Here is a 22,410-nt window from a genome sequence, read left to right as displayed (position 1 = left end):
TGGAGATACAAGGCTTTGATCCAACAACAGCAATATTCTTACTTACTTCAGATTTAACACTGTTTTACTATGATCAGCATTACAAATAAAAACTCAGAAGACACATTAAGGTTCGCTGTTCATTTCAGATGGTAAATAAAATGGCTATATTTGCGTTGTAGACATTGTGACCAATCACCTATCACCACCACTGTAAAGAATTCTGAATTGTTAAGTTTCTCCACAATGAGCTATATCACAGCAAACCACTCTAAAAGGCTTTGTTTAAATTTCAACAATTAAATATTTCAGAAATTTTAAAAATAGGTGGAATTTCCCTTTAAGCTGTGCTCATCTTTGTCTGTATGTTCATATAAGGTCCAAGAAAAACTGCCATAAATTGTATAATAAATTACAGCAGCATAATATAACTTCAGAAAACAGCATGCCATTGTAAATAGTAAGTTACCTTCTCAACATATTCACATAAATGAGTTCCCACACTCTCCAACTGTCTGACAGGCCTACCCACTGTAGCCTGTCTCAGTGGACATTACGCCTCTCCTCCTGACTCGACCCACTTGTGACTTGCATTAGCACTGATCCTGTTAGTGCCTCACTGGTCAAGGGACAGGAAAAATGGAAGGAAAAAAAAATGGTTTTACCAAGAAAGCGAAATGCCAAGCACTTCAAAGAATCTGTCCATGGATGGAACTTAGCAATGGCTCCATCACCCCACCCCACCCCACCCCACCACAGAAGGCACATCTAGTCTGGTATGCTGTCAAAGGGGCAATGTTCTGAAGCTTGTTTGTTGGTAAACAAGCAAGAGGTGGGTGACATTCTCTGAAAAAGTGCCACAGCTGCATGAAGCAGCAGACAAAACACAGTCAGTGAGACCTGATTACCCAACATGGCCAGTTTTAGACGCAACATCATGCCACTTATTTTGGTAATTCAATCATCTGCATGGTTACTTGTGGGTTGTTGTCACCAGTGTGATTAGGGTGGAGATGAACTGCTTTAACCCTGTAGTATCAGAAATGACTTTGCTGTGCTATGTTCTTCCTCAAAATCAATCAAGTCTCTATCATTGAAAAGCACTGGCGTGATAAAACAAGGCTGCGGAAATTGATCACGCTGTAATAATCAAGACAACGCTATTCAGGGTCATACAAATATCTGGCTATGAAAGGGTTAAATGATACCATGAGGTTAAAACGGCACATTTTATTGAGATAAATATCTTCTCATGCATGACCATTATGTTTAACACACGTGCCACTATGTCAAAATCATTTCCAGCTCTTTTTACCACACCCATCTTGCAAAATTCCTTTAACAGAACAAAGTGAAAAGAAAAAATGTCATCAACTAGTATTTCTTAATGGCAGCTCCAGTTGTTTTTTCTCTCTACTGATTATTAGCACATATACTGAATACTGAAATAAATAAGTACTTTACTAACTAAGATGCAAAACTCAGCTTTCAACAAGCAGCGGGCATTGCATTGCTTCATCCAAAGAAAACTGGACATCATGACAAGCATAACACAAAGAGACATAAATAAAAAAGCAATAAGAAATTACACAGCTCAGACAGAACAGCATAATCCATTCTCCAAGTATTGCTAAGATCCATCACCTAATGGAAAAAGGGTCTCACTTGAGCTCAACATGGAAGATGACGTCAATCATCTGAGGGGCTGAAATAGAAAGGAATGTAACCGTGTTGGTTTTTTGAGCTCTGTCTTTGGGCTGCTTTGGGTGGTGTTATTTTGGCCTTGCCCAGAACATTTCCTAATTACATTTAGGGATTCTTAGGTGGCCAACGCCACGTCTCTGAGCTAGGCAAAAACATGCAGCCTCCCTCCCAGTCAAATAGAGAGTTCAAGTCCCCCACCCAAATTGAGCTCATCTAATTATCCTCTATGACGTTCAGAGCCAGTCTGGCCTTTTTTCACAGGAGATCTATCCTTTGACTAGAGTTGCTGGAACACTCTGAGGAAACACCTCAGCTTTGGGGCAAACAAGCTAGACTTCAGTTTTGGAAACTCCTACAACAAATTAAATGTACCAAACATCAGCCAATTCAGCATCTCATGTATGAAGTGCCTTTACAGTGTTGCCAACTATTCACAAACTCATTTCAGTTTTCAACTCAATTTCTTGAGAATAGCTGCAAACAGATGCATGAATTTTGTACATACATTTAACCAGGTACACTTACTATGTAGGTACACTTTGTACACTCTCAAAAAGGACGTGTTAAACTGTAATGTTACTGTAACTTTACAGAATGAAGTATTATTAGTTAATGCTGTGCTAACAGTAACAGTAACTGTATATCTACAGTTATAATGGATAACTTTTTACAGCTTAAGAATACAAAAAGTGTAATCATATAATCAGAATTTTAAATGACAAATTATTCTGCTTATTCTGGAGGTAATCTCGGTTGCAAGTGCTTTATTATACACAACTACAGGTGATGTTTACTCACTGGGATGTACCACTACGGTGCAAATGGTGTTCTTATATCAGGGCTTGACTTGCATCAAACCGTGAGGTCTACATTCAACAGATACTGTAACTATAGCACTACCACAATAGCAACCTACTGATTCAATGATCACGCTTTTTATATAAAGACTATTAAAGTCATACTGATCCACTTCGTAGTTACGTAATTTTCCTAATATGTATCATGCATTTATACTTTACATGCACATTAAATTCTCTTTTTAGAAAATCTTGCATATATGGTATCAATCTTGTATGTCCTTAGTTTTCCTATTTTACTTCTATACAATAACATAATTTAAGAAAACAGTTTATCAGCTGTATTGTAAATTTCAGCAGTTGTTCACAGTGTTGATTTTAACACATCTGATCTGAAAGTGCATGCAATTACTAACTGTAGACCATCTTTTACTGCACAATTTATCCTACCTTCTACCCTGCTCATCACTGGAAAAGGACCACCACTGGACCACCTCTGACCTGATAATATTTGGGTGCTGTACTATTATCAGCATAACAATGAAACGACCATGGCAGTGGCATGATAGTGTGTGTAGCACTGCTATGGGTTTAACAGTCAAAGAAGTGTTCCTGGGTTTTCATACATGTTACTGGGATATTCTGGTCCTTCCAACCACATCCATCCACCTACCAGTAGCCAGAAACTAATGCAAGTCTGTATGAAGTCTACAAACAATGTGTGAATCTTTTGGTCTTTGTTGATGCAATACAGGCTCAATAAGTAAAGTGGAACATCATCACAGTGAAGATAAGATAACCGAAATGATTAGATTTAGAAATTTCAAAATAGAACCCCCTCAGCCACTACAATACTGAAATACAACACAATAAGAGCAAGACGCAGCCTTGTCTTACAACTGTCTCCAAAAAAACCCCCAAAAAAACAGAGAGTGGCAACGAGCGTGAAGTTAAACATCATGCATCAGTCTGGTTTCAGGAATTCCCCCTGTCCAGTGTTTCCTTATTTGCAACAAAAACAAAACAATGTGATGTAGAAACCTTTTAGTTTCCTTTCAGTCCAGATTGTGATCTGAGAAAGATGGCGTGTCATGCACACAAACTTTCTTTCCAATTGCTTCCCTAGTGCAGAAGCTTGAAGTATTTATACACACAACCGTCCTTGTCATTAAATCAAATGGTGAAATGCCATGATAACTCTGATGCATCATACTTTACCATTAGAGAAACAAAGAAAAAGATGCAAAGCCCTTCGTTTTTATTCCAAGAAACCATGAAGACGGAGATGAAGATAGGAAAAAATGCTGTCTTGGCAATTAAATGAAGGTAATGCATCTAAAATGTCTTATTATGTTCTCAGGTTAGTTTGAAGGAAGGAGAATGACAAGCTAGTGCGGCAATTCCATTTTACGTGATACATTTAATTCAAAAAGCAAAAAACCTAAAATGTCTGATATATTGATATATTGTATGATATATTGCTTATATTACAGATGACATCCCTTGCATTATATCATCATTCAATGTCACCAAGCTTGCCTGCTTACATGACATCTTGAGTGGTGGTGTTTCTGAGTTAGCTATGCCTTTTACCACAGTGGCAGACTGGTTAAAAAAAAAAAAAAAGCAGGAAACCTGATCTTGTACCTGCACTGTCATTATGAGATGCATTATGAATGCAGGACATGTCTTTAAAACAGAACAATTTGATTAGGTGTGTGAAGGTGTGTAGCTGAACCATGCAGGAGGGCACACTGGGTACACCTGCAGTTGCCACAGCAACAATTAGCTTGGGTTACTGAGGACTGAGGTCTCTGATGCTATGTCCTGGTTAATCTCATGACCAACTGCTCCCCGAGGACATCTGGTCAATGGAAAAAAAGTCTACTTTCTAAGCATCATGGTGGTGTTTGGTGGGCTCTGATAGCTCTCCTCACATTTCTGCAAGACTGCAAGGGCTGGGAAATATACTTTCTGTCATTGTTACTGCCCTATTGGCCTTTACAATGATGATATCATAGAAGGCTGCAATATGCAAATAAGCTTTCTAACCAATCACCAAATGCACCATGTAGCAATTTGATCACAACCCCCATGTTTTCTCCAACTTATGCCTTTTAGCTTTTGTAGTAATGTCATAGCGCTAAAAGTAGACCTTCAAGCTTAATAGCAAAACAATCAGCCTAGATTTCACGGTGTTAGCTACAGTACATGAGTCTTGGTTTGAATCTCTGCTGTATTTTCCAGTCACACCCTATTCAACTGCAGTTTGCAAGAAAAAAATACTGAAATCACTCAAAACACTTGTGCTTCTATTAATCCAGATGATACGGTATAACCTGGAAATAAAAGCTGGGTCATGAGCTTGAATACTCACCCTACAGTCTCGCTGTAGTGTCTTTATCAGGGCGTTATAAGTCTCTGTATCAAAGTACAGGCCTTCATGCATGTCCTGAAAGTCCAAGTCCTTGTACGTGGGGCAGGACTTCTCCCGCTCTTTCCGAGAGGCCCTCCGCTTGTATGTGGAGCCTTTCAGATCATATTTGTAGTGCATTTTTAAAGACCGGGGCAATACATTGTTCATAACCACCACTCGGATGTTCATGCCCCCCGACTGGACGCAGTACAGGCCATAGAACTTCGGCAGGAGGGTCCTGGGGTTCTGGTTGAGGTTCTACACAAAGAGAGCCAGAAGAGATTCAAACTATTTTACCATTACTGTTTGTGGTAATTAAATGTCAGTTAATAATATATCAGTTCAGTGACTACTTTAAATACAAAAAATAACATGTTCTGTATTCGTCTAGGACAACAAAGAAATGTAATTTCTTTCCACTGTGGTCCTCAGATTTATGTATAATGAATAACATTATTCAGGAAGTTGGCAGGCTATTATTACATTCAAATACAAAATAGAATCCCCAGTTATATAAACAACACATCTATTTTACATTCAATATTACACACAGATGCTTGTTGTGCAATGGTTTCTGTTGCCCTTGCACAGTTGAGAGCTGTGAAAGGACTGTTTCTTATTTAACGTGTTTATACAATTACACTGTGGCACAGCTGAAAAGCTTATGCAACACGGCCTTTAGGTTTTACAACTCACTGGAGCATGTTGTCATTTCCTCACTGGCTTCTGCTAGGGTGGAAACGAGCTATAGGGGAACATTCAGCATGTGCGAATCTGTTGTGAAGATCTACCATATTAAATCAGGTAAGTACTAAGAATGTAAAAGCATTTTTGCAAGATTTTCACACTTTCACACTTTCAAGAATTCTCTTTTTGTTACGATACAGGTTGTTGGGAGTGAGCTTCACACATACAAGCAGTATTAATGCTAAATTATAATAATTCCACCTTTACTGGAGAAATAAACATGAGTTTTCCATGAGACGTCTGTTATTCTTTTAAAAACGTGTTAAATCCAAAATTGTTACAAATGGATATAAAGCATTTTAGAATGAAACTCTCCATATATTGCTATATATTGTATTTACATAACTATATGTAATTATGACTCATATAGTTACACAATCGACGTGTTCAAGCCTGCACATTCAACGTTTTCTAAAAAACTAAATCAAGGCAAAACTGTAAACAATGTTCTTTCTTTTCTGCATGACCAGAGTGGGCATACAAACATAACAAAAGCATGCAGCATAAGGCGAGTTTGTTTAGGACAGTTTTTTATGCACAAAGGCAGTTCAACGTGATACAAGTACATGTACAGCTTGCACATTTCAAGTCGACAAAAGCCACCACACTTTTAAAAAAAATGCTGGGGGCATATTTTTGTAAAGGAGCCCAGTCATAAGGCTCTGACGAAAGCATTCAGCTATATAAGCACTGGTCTTCAGCAGCTGGAGGCTGGTTCTCTAGCCCAGGGCTTTCAGCCGCTGAAGCCTTATTAGGAGTGGAGAGGAGGAGAGGACGCTCAGTGGAGCGAGGCAATGAGCATGGCGCTGAGAGGGTCTTACCATGTAGTAGCCTGGCAGTAGCTTCTGCAGAAATTCGGCTTCCTTGTGCTGGACAGTTTTGATGATGAACTCATCATCACTGGTCAAGAAGAAGAGAGAACTACTGGCCCCTGGGTTGGACAGCTCGATCAGAGGCTCCTTGCAGATAGAGTACTACATAGAACAAGAGGGAGAATATATACACTTAGATTCAGAGTCAGTTTAATGTACATACAACAACACATATATAGTATTATTAACCTAAATAAATGTATATGAAGTTTGAGAGGTTTATTCACCACAACTATTTGAATGATGGCAGCATGAAATCCAAATAACATGAGAGAAAAGATACACAGCATCACACGTCTTTTTATTTTCCCTGCTAAGAAACCAATTAAAAACAGTTAAACCTCGCTGGCTCAGAATAGGTAACAAAACAATGAACTCTAGTATCGAGCTGCAGTCTTTTTGAGGTCATAGACAGGCTCAATAAACATCTCAAGCTTTCTTCAAGGACTTCCATGGCTGTGTTTTTACAGCGTCACACTTCTTCTGCGCAAGCACGGGCTAATTTGACTAAGTCACCGAAACGGCAGCTCGTGCGAGACGTGCAGTTGAGCTGAGTTCAGTTGAGCTTCAGCAGAAGCCTCACATGCTCTCATATGGAGTATTAAAGCTCTTGAAGGAAATGAGTGTTGTGATGGCACACAGTGCTCAGAGGTATCTGCCAGTTCCAGGAGCAGGCTCACACATTCTCTCACCCTCCCAAAAAACAAACACACACACAAACTTACATGTGATGACAATAATAACAATAATACATGTTAAAGTAAATAAGTGTGAATGCAATAACAATAATATGCCCCATATGTATTACATAGAGTTGCATGTAAGAGTTTGTGTGTTTAACATACAGTAAAAAAAAAACATATAAAATGTGCCATAATATTTACACAGGCTAACTTTATGTTTTTTAAATATGTCAAATTAAACATATAATTAGTAATTGCTAATTGCTTGTTAAAATGTGCAGGATTGTTGTCTCTACAGAGGATCTGTTAACTTATTTTTTCGAATCTTTGCATACAGCCGTAGGCATGGCGTATGTACAAAAACACACACACCCAGACACACAGACACACACACACACATGCACATACACGCACACACACACACACACACAGGCACACACACGTGTGCACACGCGCACACACACATGCGCGCACACACACAGACTCTGGTTAATGAAAATGTCACGTTGTACCCCCACCACAAACACATGGACATTTTTTTCAGCACCGCTGCAACTGTGTGTGTGTGTGTGTGTGTGTGTGTGTGTGGGTGTGTGTGTGTGTGTGTGTGTGTGTGTGTGTGGGTGTGTGTGTGTGTGTGTGTGTGTGTGTGTGTGTGCGCGTGTGTGTGAATGTGTGTGTGCGCGTCCTCTTAATTAGCCTGGACTCATTTTCCTATCCGAAGTGAATAAATCCATAATCAACACCAAAAACCAAATCAAGTCAGCACACAGCATCATTTCGCTCCTTAATGTTTCTTCTCCTTCCTCTTTCATCCCATGTTCTTCTCTTCCTCTCTGCTACTTCACCTCTCTATCCCCCCATTTTCTCCCTACTGCTGCATTTCTATCTCCCCTTATGCCTCCAGGGTTTACAGTCATCTGCATGTACCCTGCACAGACCAGGCAGAAAGCTTTCACAAATGTCCAGAAAGAAATATGTAAAGAATTCGTAAATTCTATTATTTGCTTTTATTCATCTACCTGTAGCACTCCTTTTTGGCCTTGTCACAAAAATACCACCTGTGTGCTTTGCCTCTGATATAACTGATAACAAAAATGACTGGAATAAACCTTAAAATATTTACAATTATTTGAAGAAAAAAAAACAAATATAGCAGAGAAACAGTGCCAAGACAGTTAAAAAAAATTAAAATTTAGTTTTTAAAAATTTATTTTATAACATTACAGTACACATACACAAACTAAAGTTATGTATAGTATAAAAGTATGTTTGCTATCTCATTGGTTGAGGCGGCTCTGGGCCGAAATAATTGTCTTTACAGGCCAGGTCTGGCTCACATGCCAACTCTAGGCAGCCATGGATTAGAATACATAAGGTTTTGTTACAAAATGCTAAAGCTGATGGGAACACTGTCTAGCAACCTCAGCAGAACTCCTTTTCTCAGGATGTCTTAGTTTTTACTGATATTATTTAATCATTATTACATAACAGGAGGCCAAATAGTTGGTGTGTCTCACAATAGAACAGGCAGTGCCCACAGTGTGGTATGGAAGTAGACATTTACGACCATAAAAGGGGGCTGGAGGAAGCACTGAATAACGCGCTTCTGGAAGCTCCTTCTGTGCCCTGAGGCTAATTACAGCACGATTCTATTTCACACGGCAAGAGAGACAATTAACAGCATGACTGGGACAGCAAGCCCAATTACCACAGCCATTACCGCCCTGCCAAGCATATACACTCACTCACACACCCATGCACGGAGGCATACACACATATGCAACCTGTACCGAAATGCTGGTTCACACAAACACAGCCTTGAAATAACTACAGCATCTGCAGATCTGCTGCAGAATCACTGCAGATGCTCAGGTCCCAAGTGGAGCTCAGCACAGCTAGAGGAACCAGCAGTGTCTGCCCAATTAAAGTGATACTTCACCAAAGTGAGATTTACTCAATGCTCTCCTCAAACCAAATGTAATCAATCTACTAAGACTTGTTCACTTCTTTAGCCTTGTACTGACACTACAACACTAATGTAGCTAATAAGTAATGGAAGTTTGAACTCTCTTAATTAGCATCATGCAAACTGCATGGCAAGATTTTCACATGCTTGCGTCAAACCATGCTGACATGGTAAAGAGATATTCCACCAATCTTTCAAAAATTTTGCATAATTGAATTGTTATTATGCAGACAAAGTTATTCCAAGTACTTTGATGTGAAATGATACTTTCTAGAGAAACATATTGAGTCAGAATTCTTCCTCATGATGGCAAGAAGCAGGCGTTTGAAGCATCTAATGCCTCTAAAAGCCTCTTCATAAAATGTTGTAACATAAAATGGTTATGTATACACTGCTTGGTGTTTGAAATGTTGTTTTACAGTAGATTTGAGATAAGATTTTGGTCTAAAATCCATTCAGAGGTACACGCAGGGAGGTAAGGTAAGTTGAATTTGCCACTATCAACATTATACATATAAAACCCAGAGGACGTGTAGTTTACTAGTCATTTTGGATAGTAGATAAAATGGCTATATTTGCACTGTAGACACAATACACGATTTCATCTCATACCTCTCTAAATGACTTGACTGGATTCTTCTTTAATTCATTTCCATCTAATGTAGCTAAACTAATGTTCCTTTGCTGCATTTGGGTGCTCATCAGAAGGTTGTACATGAATACGAATGCACTATGTTTGGGGGCTTGTTAAAAGATATTCCCACCGCACTGAAAAAGGAATCAAGGCGGTCCAGACAGTACACATCCTAGTTTTTATTGGCTATACTGAAATGCACATAGTTCATATAGATACGCATTAGGTCGTTTTTTTCTTTTGCCACCAACCTTACTGTTTCTCGCTAATGGAAAAGTTACAGCATTATACATCACAACTGGTAAACATAGGGCAGAACAATCAATCATTTTTATATCGAATTCTGAAAGATGCACTATTCAAATCACAAGAACTGCAATTTTAATAATATCCTACATCTTTAACGTTGTTTTAGCAAGTTTTAATTAGAGAAAATTAACATCATAACACAAAGGTTGGTAGGCTTGGAGACTTAAATAAGTGGGAAAAGTGGCATTTCCCAGTTTTGGACACCAATCAAACACATCAGTATACTTGATCAATTAGTATCAAGCAAACTGAATGCCTGAATTATACTCTCACTTCAAATCATGACTATTTGTAATCTACAAATACACTGTAGGACATAGCGCTATGATACTGCTAGGTACCTATGAGGCTATTATAGTTGATGGAAGCTCATGATCTTCATATAGCATTGTGTAAACTGCATGTCTAAATCATCATACAACTGTCTCAATAGACTTTTAAGTCTCTAATCTTAAAAATGCTTGGTTATGAAGTTTCTGACACTCTGACACTGTATGACACTCTTATCTATAGCATATAGATACAAGCATATAGATACAGCATATAGATACAACAAACACAGCAAGATCACTACAGCTAAATCAGTTCTCGAACTGGATCATGCTGAACTCTGAATCAGTCCTGAGTGTCCTAAACTGTCAGGAGGAGTTCATTTGTGTCTGATGACATCACCATGCAGTGTAAACTGAGACATAATACTCTCAGTAATGAGAGTAAATCAGTCAAATTAAGATATTAATCCCTTTTGTTACTTAAAAACAAGGCCACCATTAACAGACTTAACCCAGATCCCAAGGGCAGCAGGTGTTATTAGAGTTTATACATATTAACTAATAATTATTAACTAAGTAATTTAACAGTAAACTTCAGCAAAAATATGATTTATATAGTTGCCCTGGGTTAACAGTGCTAATGGAATCTTACTCCTCATCAATTAACTTCATGCTAACAGTGTGGCTAAATTACCACATAATGCTTTACCCTGTTGTTAAGTATTCTGAAATAGGCTTTCTGACACTGTGTGACACACTATTTTATACAAAAATGGACAAAACCACAGATGAAATTCAGGTTTCAAGATAGCAGCTGCTACTATTTCTATCTAAGCTATGCACTTCCGTCCATTTTTTCAGATAACAGCATATCATGTTTTTGCCCAAAATATTCTGTTAAGCCACTCTAGACAAGCAAACTGTGTCACTTTTGTGGAAATTGGGTGATATAAGTCTAATATTTACCAGGTAGTCATCTGGCTTGATTCCAAAGAGCTCTCTGAAGTAGCGGAAGGCCAAAGGAGCGTAGGTTTTGAAGCGGAAGTCTGGGTAGTGATGTGCGGGGGTCAAGTTGCTCCCTTCACTGTGACACAGAAAAAAATGCAGAGTAAAACAATTTTGTAAGAATATAATGAGTATACAACCATCATGAGCATGGGGTCAGGGGCAAAGATAAATAAATAAATAAAATGTAAAAAGACAAAAGAAAAAGGGGTGTGGACATAAGATTCTAAACTGTGGGTAAATACACACACACACACACACACACACACACACACATACATACATATATATATACACACACACACACACACACACACACACACATATATATATATATATATATATATATATATATATATATATATATATATTCTATATTTAATTTTTGTTATTGTACACATGATGTAACTGGAGTCCACCCCACAATAGATATTGTTTTTGCTCTTCCTCAACCTCCCTAATTATTCTCCATCTTAGCAACAATGACGGCTTTAAGCTTTAAGCTTCGACCGCATTACAGATGGCTACAGAGACCAGATAAAAATCATTATTGCCATAGCAGTGGAAATTAAAACTAAAACAGCAGAGCAATTAAAGCTAATTTCAATCAACTTAGATCTTTGTAAATTAATAACAAAAGTGCTTATAATCCAACAGAATAAAGAGATAAATAATATCACTTCACACAACTGTCGCAAATGCTGTGTTTCTGTCTGCCTTTGAAGATTAACATGCCAGGCTGAACAGGGGAAAGAACCAGTGAGTCAAATTGTATGTGTAAAATCTCTACTGTTTTCCAGCTGTTAAATGCAGTTTCATTATCACGCCAATTTTCATTCTGTTTTACTACCACGGCTATTCTCAAGCTATTTACTACCATTTCTTTTCTCAAGCTGTTTACTACCATGGCTTTTCTTGAGCTAGGATTGGGAAGGCACTGCCCTGTCACCTTAAGCTTTTGGGGGCCAATGACGCAATGACCCAATGACTCCCTCACCCCTATTGCCCATAGTTCAGGCCTAATCATCTGCTGTAGGGGTTTGTATGATTCATTAATTAGAGGTAACAATACACAACGTTCAGAACAGACTCTGCCAGGTGTATTTTGGCTCTAACTAGTCTCAAATCTGCGTAAATGGGATCTTCCACAAACACCATGTAATGCTGATCCTCTGAGAAAGAAGCAGAAGGTAACAAAAACACTCAGTTGGACAGAAATAGAGAGCAAAAGTTCCCAGACCAAACTGTAGCTTATCCCTGAGGACTTTATTCCTCTTTCACAGGCCCATTCAAGGCATAGTTGTTGGAATGCGACACACCAGATGAAAACACGCAACGTAATCCGCGACCTAATGACACAAAACACTGCGAACGATCCCCGAGGCCAAGGAGGGCCCACTTCGTCCTCCCTGTGTTACACATACATGCATCATAAGACACAAGCAACCTGGGAAAAAAGTCACTAACCCACTTTGGTGTGGGGTTTTTTCCAGGTCTATTCTATCATCAGGGTGGCTGTTTGCATTTGGATTAACCTAATTTTCCAAAGACGTCTTAGAAAGGTTTAAGTGGTGGATGGTGTCATTAACTCATGAAAAGGCCTCGATCGGCTTTACAAACATGCTATTTGGCTTGTTTTTCAGAGTGTTAGGTCATGCTGGCTCTCCCTCGGAGGAATGACAAGCTCCAAATTGGTTCAATTGTGTAACAAAGTCCAGACAATTCACCTCAGATTTAGAGTTTTTTGTTGAGCGCCAGCTTAGCGGTGTGCTGGAGTGGGTGGCCAAGACAGTGGCCAGAAAAGCCGCAGCTTTCACATTAGGCGTCTTCGATGACACGTGTAGGTACCAGCCTTTCATTCCCTCTGGCCTTGAAGACATCAAAAATTGTCAGTCTGATTCATACGACGTGTTGACACATGAAAGTGGAGAGACATGTCCAGCGGGGACAGTAAGCTCTATAAATATAACCATCAGTCAGGCAGAGCAGGAGCTTTGCTAAGAGTCTCTGAGGAAGATACTGTGTTTCCTCTTGAAGCCAGAGTAGGACATCCTTGCGCTTTGAGGCTATGGGAGTCATTAGTTTTAGTAGTTTGTGCTAAAGGAATCTCAGTATGGAGACAAATGGTCTGGCAGTGTCACAGCAATTGACAGTTTTAAAACAAATCTCGCTATTACACTGAATCCTTCTCTAAAAGCACTCATGCAGTTCAAAGTCCATTAAAGTTCTTCAAAAGCCTGACATTTGAGTACAACAAACAGCTCGGGTTAAAACTCTATGAACTCCAAGTGAAACGGGAAGTGGACAAGAAGAAGAAAGTGGAGAAATAGTTTTTCTACAATAAATGACAGTCCAAGGCTGTGACCGAAATGCATCGCTATTCCCTTGTTAGCATTTCAAGGAGACTCACTGATAACATTCTGTATAAATATTAAAAAATGTGTGGCCACTACTTAGTAAGGTGTGAGAACAAGATCCTAAAGCGTGACCTCATACACACATACACACACATCTTCTAAGCTACTTCTCCTTTTGGGGGGTGCTGGGGCCTATCCTAGCGGTCATCGGGTGGAAGGCAGGATACACACCGAACAGGTTGCCAGTCCATCACAGGGCAGACAGACAGACACATTCACTCACACACTCACACCTAGGGGCAATTTACCATGCCCAATTGGCCTGACTGCATGTCTTTGGACTGTGGGGGAAAACTGGAGTACACTGAGGAAACCCACGTGGACAACGTGCAAACTCCACACAGAAAGGGCCGGGGAATCGAACCCAGGCCTTACTTGCTGTGAGGCAACAGTGCTACCCACCACTCCACCGTGCTGTCATTGCCGCCCCTTACTATGTCGCAGCCATGCATTAGGATCTCGTTCCCACATGTTAATAAGGCGTGGCCAAGCATTATTTTTATTTATATGAGGTGTCATCAGCAGGGATCCGTAGTATTACACTATATAGGGGTGAACTATTTTATTTACTAAATCAAAAAAATAGTTTGGCACATTATGAAATCAATTATATGACAAAGGAGACCGTAAGATGTTGAGTAGCTGAATTCCTATATCAAGCAAGAATGGGAAAACATTTTACTTTTAAAACTGCAGCAATCGGTCTCCTCAGTTCCCAAATGTTTACGGAGTTTTGTTAAAAGAAGATGTGATGAAACACAGTGGTAAACATGCCCAACTTGAAACATGTTGCTGGAATCAAAATCAATATATGAATGTATTTCTCAAAAAACAATAACATTTCACAGTTTCAACATTTGATTCGTTGTCTTGGTACTATTTTCAATGAAATATAGGGTGTAAATGATTTGCTGAATAAAAGACAATTCAACTGTTAATCATAATTATTAACAAAACAAATTGCAAAATGTTGTGGTCATGACAGGCCCAGTGTAATATAGGGATCTTTTTCTGTCGCAGCTCAAATGCCAGTAAAATCCATTATATGATAGAAGTTTCCTCATTCCAGAACAAATCCACAGCCAATCTAAAGTCTTTCCTTTTATAATCTCAGCAAAGAGATACAGAGAATGAGTTTTAAAGCAAAAAATATAAAAGACTGTATCAGTAAGATAACTTTAAAAAGAACCACTCTCTTTTGTGCAGCGCTTCTGTCTACAGTCCTGTACAGCATATGTGTGTGGGTCAGTTAGGCTTACCTGGGCAGAAACACACTCTCCACCACATAAAAGTCCTGCATGAGAACATCTCGGTCAGGTTTTGAGGTCAGATTCCCCACGGTGTAACCGATGCCCAACTGGATGGCCCCTTTTAGAGTTGATGAGGTTGTCTGGTGAAACACATGCACACAAATCACAAGACTGAATATCCGTAATAAAAGCTCATAGAACAGGTTTTGGTAGAGATCTGCTTACAGGATGCTCTATACAGATGAAACAGAGTTTCTTGGAACCAAAAGCATTTAAACAACAGGAAAAGATCTGTAAGGTTTACTTCCATGATGGTGCATCTGAGTCATTGGACAAAGTATGTAAACCATTACAAGTGAGGAAAGCACATGGCTAATGGCACCCTTATGCCCTACAAACAGGACCATGAATAGACCTCTCTTGATGCCACTATTTTGGACAGTGAACACTGAACACATTGATGCATTACAATATGAGATATCTGATTTTGTAGCGGTGCATGAAAACTGTTCCCTTTTCTGTATTTATTATTAATTAATTTAATTAACTTTTTAAGGGGTAATTTTTGCCCTCACTCACAATGATTCAGACCTTGTATATATATTGCGAGATTTCCAAAATGACATACTAAAATGGCAACTCGCAATGAAAACTAAAACAGTGTTATTTACATTAAGCTTACAGATGTGCTAAGCTATATAGTTTATAGATTATAGATATTTTACTATAATTTTATAACTGGGAATTGATGGACGTGGCTCTTGGATTGAGATGTTTTAGCAGCTTCTCGTATAATGCAATGGTCCATCTCTGAAAAAAATCTTTTTTCATGCTGTTAGATCAAAATCAGAGGGAGAAACGACACATGAGGGTCAGCTATCCGGCAGTCATATGCAAAAGTTTGGGTGCTCCAGGTCAAAATACACTTTGTTGATCTTCCCAAGTGTAAATAAGTTAAAACATCCTCTACAGAGAAGACACTTCTGTGCAGTTTAATGTACAATTAATGTTAATTTGCTAAATTTAACATATTGGAAAAATAAAACATAAAATCTGGCTTGCGCAAAAGTAATGGCACAGCTTTGTTTTTTTCAATATGTTACACTCAGCAAATAAATAGAGTTTTGGCCCTAAATACTCATAGAGACTGGCACTGACATCAAATGTTCCTAGTGTTCAGTATCACTGAATGTCACTAATCCTCCTCAATAAAGGCATCGTAGTTAGTGCACCAAGGTACTGTGGCCTGGTGTTTACATGTTAATAATAGAGTCAGCGTTATCTGATCTATGCACAAAAGTCATGGAAGTCACAAAGCAGCATAATTGTAGGTCAAGCAGCCCCAAATAAAAGATTTTATCACATCATAAAATATCAAAGTTCAAAGCAGTCCAACCAATTAAAACACAAAGAGCTTATCATCAAGCTAGAAGGTATGGGGGATGAATACTTTCCGTGGATTCAACTTTCCCCTTGATGGTGACAGCAGGAGTGAAGGAAACAGAGTGACAGCTCTTTTCAAAACATTTACCTTTTTGTAGGTTTTCTCTCTGCTGTTATTGCTAGACCCTCCAACTCCATTTTCAGTTGCTGATGACATCTTTTGGGAAGACAAAGGAGAGGACAAAGCAAGTAAAGAGACACTCAGACACGCTAACAGAATTAAAGCATGTACTATAATTAAATATTGAACAGAAATGACACCATGTTTAATCATTTGTTAGGCCCAGATTTGCCTGTAAAATCTTTTTGATTGTAGCTTTAACTCAGTTTCTCAAACTGATATGCGCTAATTTTAGTCGCACCTTGTTTTAACGAAGAACACAGGTGTTGTTCTGCTGCTCACGGCTGCTGCATTGCTCAGTCATGTGGACCAGTTAGCAGATGAGGCTTCAGAGAGTCTACTGGAGATCCTGCAGTTCAAAGAGAAAAAAAGAAAGGCCAAACTGAAATAAAGTAACCAAGATTTATGACCTTAAAGATAATCATAGCTTGATTTTGTTAGAAACCGAGACCCTCAAGAGAAATAATATGGCCATCTTTCTAAAAAATAAGCAAACAATAAACTGACTTTCAGTGTTTAACCTAAGGGATATCTCTGAAAAGATATTTGCACAAGTAGCCCAATCAAATTAACCTCAACAACAATAGCAACTGCAAACTCAGGGAAAACAGAAGACAACCAATCTCGTTTCATTTGCATTTTGGGCGTTCTTCATGCTGTGTACTTCCTCCTCTGTCACCTCATCACCTGACTGATTTGGGAGGAAAATGTGTCCACTTCACTGTGTCAGTGCACAAAGGCCAGTGTGAGCTTGTGTTTATCACCTCCAGTGCTCGCACAACAGCAGCTGTCTAAACACTGGATCCTTTTCACTGGTACTGAACACTCTGAATGGCACAGAGCTTTCCGTCACAGCGCACTCGATATAGCCTTAGAGCATTCAAGGCCGCTCTATTCCTCACAGCCAAGCCGAGGAATTAAGCGGTGACGGAGCCATGAGTCAGCAAGGCATATGATTTATTACACCTTATGAAATAATTTCCATCTTCACCTTGGTGGCAGAGCTGCACCAAATCTATTACAGCTACAGAATCAAATGGAAGGTGCTAAGCCTGTGTATATGTTACGACCAAAGGTTTGGAATCATGAACTCGGCCGTCTGGAACGAAGGACGAATCGATATGGGAATTGTGGACCGATGCCGATATCTGACAATTTTCATGGACTTAACTGCTGATGCAGAAATACGGACATTTATAAAATGTTGAGAGCAACACTTTCTACTTGAAGTAGCAGTTTTTCAAAACTTTATAAATACAGTAAATTGAATAAAATGCTAATGTTTTTCAACTTTCTGCTCTACAATAAACACATCATCAAACATCGATTTGCAATGTCAGCCAAACCTAAGCCCCCATGTAATGCTGACATGTTTTTAAAAGGCCTGTATCACAGAAATATGACCTTATCTTTTTATGAAAATCTAAAGAATTTGATGTAGTATGCCAACATACAGTTTCAAAACACACCATTCAGTACATTACGGTACATAAAACCACACAAATGTTAAAAGAGAAACATCATCTTATTGTGCATCCCTATTTGGAATCAATGTTTTCAAGGATATAAAGCAAGTTCGTTGTGGTTAAACGTATAAAATGATAGTATTGATGCTAATATGCTAATGCTGTTTAACTTCATAGATATAGAAAGTTAGAAAGTTGTAAAAAAGACATATTAGATTAGATTTCTGAGCGGAGCTATGAAATATTCTAAAATGACAGAGAAAGCTGTAAAATATGAATTTATGAAGTTACATAATATCCACAATGCCTTGTACTGCCAAAACGATAATCAAAATTCAAAGCAGATAACACAACATTATAAAAATAATTATAAAAAAGACTAATAATCCCAGTGTAAATAACTCATCACAGCAACATGAAGATTTCTGATTCACATCTGTTTTGGCAGACAGTTACTTACAAAGAATTATCAACATTGGACAGATGTTTAATTGGATATTTCAAATCGATGCTGGATGACATATTTACTGTACTTCAGAAAAGCAATGTTTAGCCGTTGTTGGGCAATGGTGCTTAAACCTCAGCATTTCATTCTTTTTACTGTACATATAACCATCAAGACATTTTTACAATTTTTACAAGCTAATCAAAGTGGTCCCAATTCTAGATTTTATAAATGTTAATGTGTTGGCACCAGCAGAAATATTAGATGTCAGCATCGGACAACAAATGCCATGTCTGCACATACCTATTACTTATTGATTAATAAGTCCTTGTTAGTCCAACAATATTTATATTGTACAAAACATTTAGAGGTCTGGTGTCTAGCTTACAATATTTACATTGTATGTAAATTTTGTCATTTTTATTGTACACACATTGAAATAATTCATTGATATGACAAGTAATCCCAAACGGCTGAACAGTAGTGTGCGTGCGTGTGAGTGCTCATGTACAGTGAAGATCATTCTTCATTCTTCAGCCTGCAGTAGCTGCTGTGATTTAGCAGCTGCTCTTAAAGGCAGTGGAGAAAGAGCAGGCACTGTGGAAGAGTGTGAATGAAGGATAATGGCCTTTCGGGGCTCAGGCATAAACACGCTGCACACCTTATTCAGGCCTCAAGGCAGCCAGAGAGTCAGCCCCAGCTTTTACTGCATTAATGTCTGTGTGTGCGTCATACTGTTTATACTAGCCACGCTCAGAGAGAGGGCATGAGGGAGGGGGATGGCAGAAACAGAAGGGAAAGAGAGAGAGAGAGAGAGAGAGAGAGAGTTTGATAGGAAAAGAAAGGAAAGGTAGCATGAGAGAGAGAACAGGAGGGAATAAGGGGAAAGGACAAATAAGAGAAAAGTGAGAAAAAGACTACAATCACTGCTGTGTCTGATCCACTCATACCAGCACACACATAATTATAGAACTACAAAGTGCACCTATATAGTAAGCGGAGCTGATAAAATGGACAATGAGTGTAGAAACAAGGAGGTGATTTTAATGTTATGGCTGATTGGTGTATATGTGAAAGATAATTTATGTGAAAATATACTGATTCTATAAAGCTGAGACGATTGACTTCACCTACTGGTTCAGCAAAAGAAAAATGTGTGAATTGAAAGTGGATTAAAATTATAATACATCATTTAACAACACAACAGTCTGTTACTGATCAGCCTGATCACCCAGCACACTACAGACTGAGCTCCACTAGCTCAGAGGACGGTATGCTGTGCACTTCATCTCTAACTAAGCCTTACTTCAAGTATATTTATATATTTATACTGTAACTGTATATTTAAGATGTTAACTGAACATCATGCTGCTACTCTCTACCTGCACTGTACACTTTATATACAGATTACTGTTTACATCTACTTTTGCACCACTAGTACTTCTGCATTTACTTTACTGTACTGCAATTCACCAGCACATTTCTGTCTATATATCTGATACACTTGAATATCTGACTATGCACTAACTGTCTATATGTCCAATATACCTGTTATAACCTTTGTCTATACACACTATGTCTACGTTTGATACTTGTACTTACTGACTATGCACATTTTGTCTTGTCTTTTACTGTCTTTTGTCTTTGCACTGTTTGCTATTTATTTTTTATTACTGCACTGGAAAAGTAGCCTGATAGTGTTTTGTTATACTGTACTACTCTGTATTGTATAATGACAATAAAGTTGAATTGAAGTGAATTGAATTATTTAATTAAAATTCAACAACATTACATTAGACTTCAATTTTAAAAAGTTTGGAGTGTTTTATGTAGGTTTTTTTTTTATTGTTGTTGTCTTCAAAAAATCTATTATTTTAACGCAAGTTAACACATTTTGGACCAAATAGGCCAGCCTGTTTGTCAAAATAAGTTACAAGGTTTTCTTCTGTATGTGAGTGCCAGTGCTAAAGATAAAGTTCCATTTCATACAAAATTCAGTGGACAAGAATGCATTCTGATTATGGTTCTGAAAGAGAGCGAGTATTAGAAAGTGAAAAGAGAGGAGTGGCTGTTTTCTCCTGACCACTGGCTGCTCAATGTGCAGAATCTTCAGCACCTGCATGTGAATGTGGCCAAGACCTCCTGCCACCTCCGTTACATAATCCTCCTCACAGGACCACGAGGCCTACCTTTCCACATACACACACTCACTCAATTACTGACTTCCAAGTAATTATCCCCAACTATTACCACATGCAAATCACAGGGGCCATGAGTCACATCAGCAACTTCAGAAAGGCAAATGAAAGCTTCTATTACGAAAACTAAAATTTACACTGTAAATGTAGCTGATTAGTCAAGACATGCGGTGTCTTATGCTCATATGACATACAGTTATATGGAGAAATGGATGAAAATGAGGGTGAAATTTTAAATTTAGGATGGTTGCTATTACTGTTTTAGCTGTGTAACGCACTTTTATCCATTGTTATAAATAACAGTGTGTCATTAGGTATTAGAAATGACATAAGCAAGTCTATGGGGCAGTCGTGGGCTGGAGGTTAGGGATCTGGCCCTGTGACCGGAAGGTTGCCGGTTCGATCCCCAGCGCCGACAGTCCATGACTGAGGTGTCCTTGAGCAAGACACCTAACCCCCAATTGCTCCCCGGGCGCCGTGGATAGGGCTGCTCACTGCCCCCTAGTGTGTGTGTGTGTTCACTAGTGTGTATGTGGTGTTTCACTTGCATGGATGGGTTAAATGCGGAGATGGAATTTCCCCGGTTGTGGGATCAAAACAGTATCTCTTAATCTTAATTTGATATAACTTAAAAATGTAGCTTGCACAATGCTAATTGCCAATACATAGGATTCCACTACTTACTAGTTATGTTAGCCTTGTAGCTCCAGTGTAAAAACTAAAAGAGCAAACTTCAAATGCCAAACCTTTTGGCCAATCGACTACATTTGGAGTGCAATTAGATTTTTTTCACTGATAACTGAAATATTGCTTTAGAACAAGGTTATTTCTCTTGATAGCTTATTTCTAATTAACTACTTCCTTGGTCAGTTGGTAAAATTGACACACTGCAATATCAACCTGGCTTCTGATCCATTCTCAACACATCCAAACACTCACCTATGGCCTTTTGCTCCTGAAAATGTCAGAGGGAGGCTGCGAGTCATCTATCAACATGAACTTCATTTTACTGAGCATACTATGTGCTGATGAACATGTTCTTTTCCGTTTGCTATTTTACAGTATGTTCAGATACTGAAAATGTTTTTAATCTCACCTACTGAGCAAAGTGTACTGACAGGACAAACAGAGAATTTAAACTGACGTCAAAGACAAGATGTCCAAGTGTCCGTGGAAATAAATGTTAAAGTGGTATGTCTTTGAAGTTACTAAGTGGACTTCTCTGAAGATCTAACCATGTGTGTGATGCATGCATCTGTAATAATGTTACATTCCACCCTGATCTTTGCCTGAGGCATCGTCTGTCTGGACAAGACAAGAGACCTCCTGCAATCCACTCCAGCACATGTACAACCACATTCAAGCCAAACATGCATACACTCTAGAAGAGCTGATAGAAGACAAAGGGTCAAGACAAGAACTGATTATGGAGAAAACAGCCTTTTGACAGTATCCATCAGGAAACTGGTGAAGCAGTCAAATAGAATCAACTTTCCTAGTCAAATAGAACAAGTTTTATTACCGTAATAGAACCAACATTAGTAATGGAGTAAAACTTTACTCAAGAAATAGAACCAACTGTACTGATGAAACAGAATCAACTTTACTAATAACATAGAATAAATGTTTCTAATAAAATAGAAACACCTTTACGAGTGAAGCAGAATCAACTTTACTAAAGAA

General features: G+C 38.5%; 1 protein-coding gene across 2 annotated transcripts in view; it reads right to left on the bottom strand.

The window, feature by feature from the left end:
- pip5k1bb (phosphatidylinositol-4-phosphate 5-kinase, type I, beta b) overlaps positions 1-22,410 on the bottom strand; it is a 60,829-nt gene that overhangs the window by 18,102 nt on the left and 20,317 nt on the right. For both annotated transcript variants that reach the window (XM_017685022.2, XM_017685021.2), the window contains exons 2-7: positions 16,860-16,967; positions 16,586-16,654; positions 15,064-15,194; positions 11,349-11,466; positions 6,465-6,617; positions 4,858-5,154 (exon numbers count right to left, since the gene is read on the bottom strand). In XM_017685022.2, the coding sequence (XP_017540511.1) occupies positions 4,858-5,154; positions 6,465-6,617; positions 11,349-11,466; positions 15,064-15,194; positions 16,586-16,654 (768 nt within the window). In that variant the 5' untranslated portion in view covers positions 16,860-16,967. The remainder of the gene's footprint in view (positions 1-4,857; positions 5,155-6,464; positions 6,618-11,348; positions 11,467-15,063; positions 15,195-16,585; positions 16,655-16,859; positions 16,968-22,410) is intronic.

Source organism: Pygocentrus nattereri, chromosome 28, assembly GCF_015220715.1.
Source record: "Pygocentrus nattereri isolate fPygNat1 chromosome 28, fPygNat1.pri, whole genome shotgun sequence".
NCBI classification, from domain to species: domain Eukaryota; kingdom Metazoa; phylum Chordata; class Actinopteri; order Characiformes; family Serrasalmidae; genus Pygocentrus; species Pygocentrus nattereri.
This window is presented reverse-complemented; position numbering and strand designations above follow the sequence as displayed.